At 44.8% G+C, this 11,955-nt stretch overlaps 1 protein-coding gene across 1 annotated transcript in view; it reads right to left on the reverse strand.

Annotated features, from left to right (window-relative positions):
• LOC149467970 (uncharacterized) overlaps positions 1-9,404 on the reverse strand; it is a 37,066-nt gene extending 27,662 nt beyond the window's left edge. Inside the window, exon 1 of the mRNA XM_089670864.1 lies at positions 7,762-9,404. Within this exon, the coding sequence (XP_089526990.1) occupies positions 7,762-9,294 (1,533 nt within the window). The 5' untranslated portion in view covers positions 9,295-9,404. The remainder of the gene's footprint in view (positions 1-7,761) is intronic.
• Between the last annotated feature and the right edge of the window lie 2,551 nt (positions 9,405-11,955).

The following is an 11,955-nucleotide window of genomic DNA, read 5'->3' on the forward strand; positions in this document are numbered from 1 at the left end:
GGGTTCAATATTGAGTTGGTCCACCCTTTGCAGCTATAACAGCTTCAACTCTTCTGGGAAGGCTGTCCACAATGTTTAGGAATGTGTCTATGGGAATGTTTGACCATTCCCATAGACTGTGAGCCAGGCCTTTTTGTCCAACAACAGTACCTGATTTCACAGTTTCCGTTCTAATTCATCCCAAAAGTGTTCTATCAGGTTATGTTCAGGACTCTGTACAGGCCAGTCAAGTTCCTCTGGTACTAGAATTATTGCACTCATTCTGGCGTGCGAGGCGATATGTAACATGCGTATCGCAATCTAAGTTTTCCTGTGTAGGTGCCCCAGCACGTGATTTTATGTTTGTGCGTACATATGTGGGGGTGGGGGAAAATTGGGGGGTTATATGCTTGGGTGTAACTTCCATTTAACAAAAAAAAATTTTTTTTTTAACTTAACTTGATAAGATTTTGATGATTTTATGGTGACAGGTTCTCTTTTTAAAAGACCCTGGATATCTCCCCTGCGCTCCCCTGAATGTAATACAGTACACATCGCTCCACATTACATTCTTTCCCGGCCTCTAAAACCAGGAATCTGTCAAACAGGGACCCGGAAGTGATGTCACATCACTTCCGGGTCAGGACAAGAAGGGAAGGGGAGCAGATGTGTCCTCCCTCCCCTATACCACATCCTGCCGGTACCCACTGAACCAGTCCTGGGCCTGCAGATGGGCAAGCGGAGCCCGGGACATATAGTGGGCATGGGGGAAAGGCTGGCACTGTGGGCTGTGTGGAAGCAATCGGGTGGCAGCACTGCCGCCCAAATGCTTCCACCTGACAGGTGGCAGCAGGGCTAAATGCAAAACAAACTACCTGCCCAACGCCCGGAACTGCATGTCCCTGGAGTTGGGCATTATGATTTACATATCCCTGCTTTACATATAGTTTTGTTAACACAAACATAAATATTCAAAATGTGATTCATGCTCTGTGCCACTCCAACACACATCAACACTGGTGACTGTAATGTACTTCAGGTATGTACTCCACAATGGGATGCATCCAAAAAATCCCGTAGTGCCCCGATTTCAAACTTCACTCACCCGATATATTTTACCTCGTATTAGCAAGGGAGTTAAAAAGCACTCCAGAAAGATCTTGGTTCCCGTGCTACTCATTTATCTTGTAAAGCTTTCATCCAGCTCAATGGTGTCTCAGTATATCCACCAAATACAAAAAAAGGAGAGGGAAGAGGAACCCCACATAAAAAAAAAAAAAAAAAACTGTTGCTTTATTCAATGGAAGGAATAAAAATATTGCATTTACAAGTTAAAACTATCAATAACCACTTTTTGAAACCATAGGAAATATCAAAGGAGAGAGAGGAGCGCACACATAGTGTAGCATGCATAAAAGAGTTTAATACAAAGACTGCTCCTGACAGTTCTGCACTTCCTGTCAATGCCCAATGTTTGTGTCCATCTCTCTTCCATCCCGAGAGAGCTGCACAAGCTTCTATGGATCCACCCCCCCGAGCCAGCCTTTATACTCAGCAGGTAGCAGGATTGCCTCAAAACGCGATCCCTGTATATTAGGGTACACAGTGGTGACAGCAGGAGGCTTTTGGCTCTTGGACTCCAGACCCTACAAGAGCTCCATCCATTTCTGCTGGCAGGGTCAGCCCATGCTTTCCCTAGCCAGTGGCCAAGGCGGAGATCTAGGATAACTCTTACATTGACTCTGGACCTACCCTCTAAACCAGCAGACAAGCCTCTATATACCACAGTTATATGTGAGTGCAACCACTGATTTTATTATGTCCATTAATCTCTTGTATGCATGCCACACTTTCCCTCTCCTTTTATGTTTTACACAGCTTTGCAGCACCAGCCCACACAGCTCAGCAACACCCTCTTAGTTATAGCAGCTTTTGGACTGTTTTTAATCTGGGCTACCCACCTGTAGATATTATATCCATATTGCCTTTTCACTGTCTGCATGTTTTAATCATTGATTAGATGTATATTGTACTCTTGGATTAATTTATCTTCAGCCTCATTTTTAGGATTTAGGTTTTTTTTCCCCATCACACTCACACAATCCTAACTAGGCTAGTGGACACTCTTATTGGGCTCATGAAAGCTATTTAAACTACATGTGACATTTTCATGGGGGTGAGAGCAGCATGTTACAAAGGTTTTCCTGTGACACTATCCACTTTGGCTTTCCTACCCACACTTCCAATATGGCCGCAGTGCGCTTCAAGTAGCGCATATAACATCACCCAGAAGTTTCTCTACGTTTCATCATAAAAAAAGCGACACCCTGAGGATGTTTTCTCAGGACGATGCTTCTTGAAATGTGTAGGGCAGGACTTCTGGGTGACGCCATATCCCCTACTTGGAACGCACAGTGGCCATATTGGAAACCGTGCTCCCTGATTTTAAAAAGCGTTTGCTAATGGTTTTAACATGTAAGCGCAATATTTTCAATCCTTCCAATGAATAAAGCTATATTTTCGCTATGTGAAATTCTCCTTCCCTCCTCTTTTTTTTGTACCTTGTGGATATACTGTGGAGATATACCAAGGGGCAATAAGGAGACACCACTTAGCTGCATGGAGACTTAACAAGAAAACTGAGTGACATTGAAACCAGGATCGCTCTTTTTGACTCACTTGTAAATACACAGGGTCAAACATATCCGGTGGTGCAGTGGGAAATCGGGGCACTACAGGATCTTTTGGATGCATCCCATTGTGGACCACATACTTGAAGCACATTACAGTCACCAGTGTTGATGTGTGTTGGAGTGGTACAGAGCATGAATCACATTTTGGATGTTTATGTTTGTGTATCACTAGGAAGCCACGAACTCTAAGATCTGCCTCTTACAGGTGATAGCATTGAGGAAGGTAACCTCCTCAGTGGGTTTGGATAAGGGAATACCCCTAAAAGGGGTTTTAAGGGCAGCCTCTGAAGTGCTAAAAGAACCCGTTTGAGATCCTATCATGTTACTGGGGAGCCTAAAGGGGGTAGTAATAAAAGCGACAGCCCAGACTAAAGCCTTCACTAAGGAGTGAGAAATAAGCAGTCTTTAAAAAAGGATAGCAAAGGCTGAGATCTGCTCTTTGATGGTGCTTAAGGCAAATGTTGATCCAGACTTGACTGAAGGAAAGACAAGATTTGTTCTACGGAGTACTTCCTAGGAAGGACCTTTCTAGATTAACAGTATGCAAATGTTTCCAGATACAATAGTAGACTTTGTGAGAAGTTGATCTCGTAGCCTTCAGAAGTGTAAGGATGTTTGAATGCGATAGGCCCCTGTCCGTCAACAGCTAGGACAGCTCACCAAAGCCAGTGCCCAAGCTAGAATGAGATTTTCTTGTCATTGAGCTGCACAACTTCTGTTGCCTCTCTGATAGTTAATGTAAGCCACTACTGTGGCATTATCCAACTAGATTTTGCTTGCTTAACCTCACATTCAAGGAGTCCAGCGTTGAAGGGGCAAACTGCACCGAGTTCCAGAATGTTGATGGCTCCTCCAGGAAACGTATATCAAGAGGGTATCCAGGACTGGGAGAAAGGATTTCCCGGACTCCATTTCCATTCCAGTACTGCCTTGAATGAAGCTACCATCAGACCCAGAACCCTCATGCAAAAGCGAATAGAGGGGTGGCTCTTGGACCGAAGGGTTGGAACATGTGAGCAAAGGGACAGTAGTTTGCCGTGGGCAAGGAAGACCCTGGATAGGGCCATATCCAAAACTCGGCGCAGATACTCCAAGCAATCAGTTGGATCCAGAGTCGATTTCTGGAGATTGAGGACCCATCTGAATTTCAAACAAAGGATTTCCCAGCAGCACTTACCAGCCAGCCTGCAAAACAACCAACTTGGCCCTGACTAACAGTTTGCGTTAAAAACAGAGGGTTTTGTTTCCACACATTTGCAACTACATGTATAAGCCACAGTCCCGTGTCAATGGATAGGTTAAGGGCAGGTGTGCCTGGAGGAGCCCATCCCTCCTTAAAAGGTACAGGGACACATGTGACGCCCAGCTATACCTTAACCTATCCATTGATATATGTGCTCTTACTATGGAGACTGTTGAAAATTTAGAGTTAGGTCCACAGTATACAGAGGACCCTTGATGCAGTACTGTGGCTTATGCATGTACTTGCAAATGTGTGTAAACAAAACCCTCTGTTTTTAACCCATCTGAATTTCCACAGAATTGGCACGGTCCGCTGGATATTGCCTGTCAGGATCTGGACCTTTAGCAGTAAACTGTCTATAGATATTCCACTGTGTGGACATCCTGACAGCGAAGCACAGCTAAGACAAGTGATAGCACCTTGGTATAGACCAGAGGTGCTGTGGATAGTCCAATAAGAAGGGCAACAATTTGTTAATGCTGCATGCCCACAGCAAACTGCAACTAGTGTTGATGAAACAGTAATGTGTAGGTAGGCATCCTAGATGTCCATAGAAGCCAGAAGGTCCTCTTTCTGTCTTAGGGACAGCGAAGAGGTTTGAGTAGAACCCTTGGAATACTCCCTTGTTTAGGACAAGGGCAATGATACCTTAAGAGAGGAGCCACTGGAGAGTAGTGTATAGATCTGCATGCTTTTGTGAGCAGGATGGCAAATCTGAGAGAATGAAGCAGGTGGAGGCAGAGACAGAAACCCTAGTTTGTAACCTCTAGATATGACACTCTGGACCCAAATGTCGGATGTCTTGAGACTAGATGGCCAACAGATATCCCTCCATTAAGACAAGTGGGGCAAATCCTCATTATCAAGACGGCTTGTTCCCGGACTTGGTGAGTTTGGAGAAAAACAAGGATGAATTTGGACCACTAGAGAAATTAAAGTAACTTTTTTGTCCCAGAAGGTGATGGGTCACCCACAGGAGCGTTTGTCTTCTTTTTCTGGGGTTTGAAGGTACCTCCAGTGACTTACTTGTTCTAAAAAGTCATCAAAAAGGCTTTCATCATCAAAGGACATTCTCTCAAGATGCCTCTTGCAAAGAAGTTCCGCAGACCAATAATTGAGTCAGAGGGCCTGGATCTGTATAGCCCTGTGTGGCTAACATAATGTGTTGCAGTATGTGTCAAGGTGAGAGGCTAGAGCTGGATCCAGTGCTTGAAGCAACATTACAGGCTGGCTGCACTTAACCACTTGCTGACTGTGCTATAGCCGAATGACAGCTACAGTGTGGTCATCAGTTCTAGGAGGGCATCATATGACCGCACACCCACTGTGGAGCGCACCTGGCACACCCTGTGATTGCTGTGTCCATCAGACACAGCTCTTCACAGATTACGGTAAAGGGTCAATCACAGCAACCCTTTACCACGTGATCAACTTTGTCCAATCACAGCTGATCGCGATGTAAACACTATTGACAGTTATTGGCAGCACTTTCCGCATGCTGTCACAGCCTAGTACTCCCCTTCCTGACCAGGCCATTTTTTGCGATACGGCACTGTGTTAATTTAACTGACAATTGTGCAGTCATGCAATGCTGTACATAAATTATATTTCCTTTTTTTCCCCACAAATAGAGCTTTCTTTTGGTGGTATTTGATCACCCCTGCATTTTTATTTTTGGCGCTATCAAAAGAAAAAGACCAACAATTTTGATAAAAAAAAATATATTTTTTACTTTTTGCTATAAAACATATCCAGTAAAAAAAATCTATCTGGGGCGATCAAAGGGTTAATTGTGTGTATAATAAAATGTGAAATCTTGTGAGCTATTATGGTGTATACACAAAATCAATAGAATATATAAATATGTGATTATGTGAAAGCAATTATTAAATAATTGATAAAATATAATCCAAGTGATTTAAAATGTGTGGGTTGCCTACACTATACACACTCATACTAGTGTGTCACAGTAAATAAAACTTAATGAGTGTCGCGTTCCACTGACAATGATACTCAAAATATAGAATGTATAAGGTGTATGAACATACATGTGAGGGAAAATTATATTGAATGAAATATAATAAAATAAATAAAAATTAAATAAAATATTAGTCCAACATCAATTGAAAAGTGACCGTGCAAATTTCTTTAAGTAATCCGTGATTCTAATATATCTTCCAGTGATGTAAGACGAGGTAAATATTGTGCAGTCCACCAATCTTAAACTGTGTGCACCTTCACCAGTTATGCTGTCACCTGGCATATATGACCAAAACGTTAAGTGAGGTCATACATATGTAAAGCGCTGCGTAAATTGACGGCGCTATATAAGTACCTGTAATAAATAAATAAAGGCTTGGTCCCTTTAATTGGACTCAGATGAACAGATGGATATATCCCTAATCCCTGGATGGACTTTTCCCTTTTCCCAGTAGAGGGTCTCGCCGCTTCCCAGGGACCTTTTCCTGAAGGTGTATGGATGGATGGAAATGATTATTTCCCCCTGATGAAGCCACGTGACCCGGTGGTGTACCACATAGGGGAGGGGCTCTGACATCACAACGCTTAAAGGCAACACACAGCAAGTATGTTGGAGCTTGTAAAAAACATTGAGGATCCTTTATTTTACACACAAAAGCGATTTTGACTTATCTATGTGAGCGTACTATACTTGTTTAATGCATATTTTAAAAAAGAAGATAAGGCACTATATCCTATTCTTACATTACATGGCACCTATACATATGGAGTAAAAATCCTAAGGAAGTGAAGAGAACCTCTAGTGGGAAGAGGGATAACTCCATCCATCTCCAGGAAAAGGTCCCTGGGAAGCGGCGAGACCCCCTACTGGGAAAAGTCCATCCGTCCATCCATCCATCCAGGGATTATGGATATATCCATCTGTTCATCTCTGAGTCCAATTAAAGGGACACAAGCCTTTATGACCTCACTTAACAGTTTGGTCATATATGCCAGGTGAGAGCATAACTGGTGAAGGTGCACACAGTTTAAGATTGGTGGACCGCACGATATTTACCTCGTCTTACATCGCTGGAAGATATATTAGAATCATTGATTACCTAAAGACATTTGCACTGTCACTTTTCAATTAATGTTGGACTAATATTTTATTTAATTTTAATTTATTTTATTATATTTCATTCGACATAATTTTCCCTGACATATGTATGTTCATACACCTTATACATTCTATATTTTGAGTATCATTGTCAGTGGAGCGCGACACTCACTTGGATTTATTGGTTATGTGCTGTTTACATAATGTGCTGTGTTTTACTAGGGAAACATGCTGCTGTGTATTTCTCTGCTGTGTGTGTTGTTTATACACAGGTCTCTCCCTTGTCAGTATTACTAGATGATCGCCGGGTGCCAGTGGGGAATCTCTGTGATTGACATCCGTAGCTGCAGCGCCCCCTACCCAGAAATGCGAATCACGTATATATACACGTGATTTTGTGCAGCCCTGCCACACTGTAGCAGTATTTGTACTATAGGGTGGTGGGCAAGTGGTTAAAGGGTCCACTTTAGGCACAAGATTTCTGTCTAAACTGTAAGGAACTGATTTACCTCCATCTTTATAAGCCTGGCCATAGATGATCAAAATGTGGTTCGTTCAGCAAGGATGGAATGAATTTCAATCAATTTATGGCCATTCTCGCTCGACAGAAAGGCCACTAAGAATAATCTATGGACAACAATATTTTCTTTGGCATGTCAGTGGCCTGCAAGTTTGATTCACTTGTAAAAGCAATCAACACAAGCGTTTAAAACTAAGGGCATAAAACAGGAAGGAAGCAACAGCTGTTTATCACAGAGGGTTCTTACCTGAGGTTGTACTTCTGTACAAATATTGCTGTCACTGAGCTCCTTTATGATAGGGGGCTCCATAGGTGATGTCTGTAGCTCTGACCTATCTTCTTGTACTGAGTATGGACTCCCTTCTTTCTCTTCTTCCACCTGCACTGCTGATCTCCCCTGCTGCGATCTCTCTACCTGTGTTACATATGTAGTGACTGCTCTGTCTCCTTCTTGCACTTTGTGTGTACTTCCCACTAACTGTCCTTTCACCTGCAATGCTGATCCCTCTGGCTGTGTTCTTCTGTCTTCCTGTATCATGTGTGTACTGTCTGCCTTCCTATCTACCTGCACTGTGTATGTACTAGGTGCTCTCTCTCCTTCCACCTGCACTGTATATGCACTTCCCGCTATCCCTCTTTCCACCTGCACTGCTGATCTCTCTGGTGGTAATCTTCTGTCTTCCTGCACCATGTTTGTGCTGTCTGCCCTCTCTTCTTCCACCTGCACGGTGTATGCAGCTCTATCAGTCTGCGATCTCCTGTCCTCTTGTACGGTGTATGCACTACCTTCTCTCTCTCCTTCCACCTGCACTGCTGATGTTTCTTGCTCTGCTCCCCTATCTTCCTGTACTGTGTATGCATTCCCTTCTGTCTCTCCTTCCACTTGCAATGCCGATCCCCTATCCTGTTCTGTGCCTGCACTCTCCCTTTCCACCTGCAATGCTGATCCCCCTGGCTGTGATCCCCTATCCTGTTCTGTGCATACACTTTCCCTTTCCACCAGCAATGCTGATCCCCCTGGCTGTGATCCCCTATCCTGTTCTGTGCATACACTTTCCCTTTCCACCAGCAATGCTGATCCCCCTGGCTGTGATCCCCTATCCTGTTCTGTGCATACACTTTCCCTTTCCACCAGCAATGCTGATCCCCCTGGCTGTGATCCCCTATCCTGTTCTGTGCATACACTTTCCCTTTCCACCAGCAATGCTGATCCCCCTGGCTGTGATCCCCTATGCTGCTCTGTGCATGCACTCTCTCTTTCCACCTGCAATGCTGATCCCCCTGGCTGTGATCCCCTATGCTGCTCTGTGTCTGCACTCTCCCTTTCCACTTGCAATGCTGATCCCCCTAGCTGTGATCTCCTATCCTCATGCACTTTGTATGCACTCTCTCCTTCCACCTGCTCTGCTAATTCCCTATCCTCCTGTACTGACCTCTCTCCTTCCACCTGCAGTGCTGCCCCCTCTGGCCGTGCTATGTTCTGCACAGGGTATCCAGCTCTCTCATGCTCTGGCAGTGACACGGTGCCCTGCCCTCCCTGTTGTTTCTCTGAGTCGCTTAGCTCCACTCCTTGTACACAGTGTCTGCTCATAGAGTCCTGGCCGGAATGAGGCACTATAGACGGTTCCTCTGTCCTCTGGGGCCCCTCCTGTGGTGGCTTCCATTCCCGTCCAGCTTCCTTTCTTCTCTTGGCACTGATGTAGTTCCATGTAGCAATTGCCGCTCCTCCGGTAGCAGCCAGAAGAGCAGCAGCTAGCCCCATCTCCCTGAGGAAAGACATCCCTCCCGCCTTCTATGTACTCCACCTGTTCTCCCTACACAGGACTACATCCAGGGGTACCATGTGTACGGACCACAACACGGCCCCGCCCACACATCCTCCAATACTTCCGACAGCGAGAGCCAGAGCTGGGAGTGGTAGTCATAGAGCCGGAGGGAGCGGAGCAGTGCCCTCTGTGGATGGTAAGTGTCATAGTCATGTACACAGGCAGGACACTCATACACCGGGGAGGAAAGCGATGCCATAGACTGCCATAGAGGAGGTGACATACACACCACCCCAGGGGCGGGCTGACAACTCATGGGGCCCCCGGGCAATAGGGGATCATGGGACCCCTGTGTCCTTGCCCAATCTCAAAAAAGCCTATGAAAAAGGTACCAGGGGCATCTCATGGGGCCCCCTACTGACCCCGGGCCCTCGGGCAGTGCCCAAGTGCTCAAATGGTCAGTCCGCCCCTGCACCACCCATGTGTGCCTCATGAAGATGGCAATCCTTTATTAACCACGTGCCGTCCAGAGGATTTACCCCCCTCCTGACCAGGCCATTTTTTGCTTTACGGCGCTGTGTTACTGTAGCCTCCCTAGCGGTCTGATTATGTCAGTATTTCTGTGCTCAAAGTGGGACATTTTTTTGCATGGAAATATGTTCTTATTTTATTGTAGGTCTGTAATTTTTAGGAATAACTCACTGAAATCTGTCTGAACAAGAGTCTAGTAAACATCCCGGGTATGTTAACATTTGAAACACAAAATCATAAATTATAATTTAATAAATAATCATAAAAAATAATAATATAATAATAATAAATTTAATTCCATAATATAATCAAACCGAAAACACTGAAATTTGAAATATAGCGCCAAGTTCGCACATCACTGAGCTCAGTCGCAGAATCATTTTCAGTGTCTGATGCCGAATTTCCCCACAAATCATTATCACTCAATTCTGCAAGTGGTTCTAATTTACTATCGCTGTTCTCTAGCTGGTCTAAAACTGCTTTTGACCTAAAGGGACGCTTTTTGGACGCCATGGACGTTTCTCAGTTTCCAGGCAGAAAGAACAGTAAAATTGCAGGCAGGGCACAGGACAAAGCACTAGGGACAAAATGTATGTGAAATGCTTTGACACAGTAATGTTATACTATGTGATTTTAGTGAATGTCACTTTTTGTCATTTTTAAATTTCCCACCATTCCATCCCCCGTACGTCCCGACGTCGCAGGGGACGGAACCCAGATGACAGATGCTGGCATCGGCCGGAGGACATTGCCAGGGACACTGCAGGAGCGAAGGACAAGGTAAGTGAAGAAGAGATCCTGGAGCAATGCTGCAGGGTATTCCTGAGTGTAGATCGGGGTTACCGCTTGTGGTGCTGAAACTTTACCGCGAGCTACACTCGGGAATACCTCCAGGGAGGTTAACTGACAATTGTGCGGTCATGCAACACTGAAATTTATATCTTTTCCCCACGAATTTAGCTTTCTTTTGGTGGTATTTGATCTCCTGTGCGGTTTTTATTTTTTGTGTTTTAAACAAAAAAAGGTCGACAATTTTGAGAAAAAATCTTTTTGACTTTTTGCTATTAACCTCTTCCATACCGGGCACTTTTACCCCCTTCCTGCGCTGTGTCCCTCGGACACAGCGGATCACCGATCAACGGAAAGAGCCGAAGACATCAGCTCTGTCATGTGATCAGCTGACAGCTCGTGAGGAGAAGAGAGTTGGTAAGCAACATTTCTCAGAGGGGACATGTACAAAGATCACCAGTGTGCCCTGATGACCATTGTGCTCTGATGCTCAGTGTAGCCTCATCAGTGCCACCTGTTAGTGTCCATCAATGCCACCTGCCAGTGCTCATCAATGCCACTTCCCAGTGTCACATCAATGCCACATATCAGTGCTTACCAGTGCACATCAATGCCACATATTAGTGCCCATCTGAGCTGCCTTTCAGTGCCACCTATCAGTGCTGCCTAACAGTGCCAGTCAGTGCCGCCTATCAGTGCCATATATGAGTGCTGCCTTTCAGTGCCCATCAGTGATGCCTGTTAATGCCCATCGGTGCCACCTACCAGTGCCTCCTCATCAGTGCCATCTATCGGTGCAGCCTATCAGTGCCCATCACTGCAGCCTCATTAGTGCACACCAGTGAAGGAGAAGAACAGAAACTAAGAAAAAACTTTTTTTTTCAAAATTTTCAGTTGTTTTTGATTTGTTTAGGAAAAAATAAAAAACCCAGAGGTGATTAAAGACCACCAAAAGAAAGCTCTGTCTAAAAAAAGATAAAAATTTCATATGGGTACAGTGTTGCATGGCCACACAATTGCCATTCAAAGTGTGACAGCACTGAAAGCTGAAAATTGTCCTGGACAGGAAGGGGGTATAAGTGCCCTGTAGGCTAGTGGTTAAAGAAACATCAGGGGTCTAGTAGTCTCCTGGTATCTCCCCTGCACACCCCTAAAGCTAATCAAGCACGGATCCTGGCCACACTAACCAGGGAATGAGAGGAAGTGATGTAGAACTTGTTGCTTCTGAGTTCATTCACAGAAGGGTGGATCAGCAAACTACAGTGGGTGGAAAAGTAATCGCTTCACTGCTGTAGCAGCCAAGTGTATAAATGTGCAAGCCTGGCGGCAAAAGGGTTAAGGCCTCATTCACACAC

This window comes from Staurois parvus, unplaced genomic scaffold (assembly GCF_062004578.1).
Source record: "Staurois parvus isolate SC_StPar_1 unplaced genomic scaffold, SC_StPar_1.0 ptg000096l, whole genome shotgun sequence".
NCBI lineage: Eukaryota > Metazoa > Chordata > Amphibia > Anura > Ranidae > Staurois > Staurois parvus.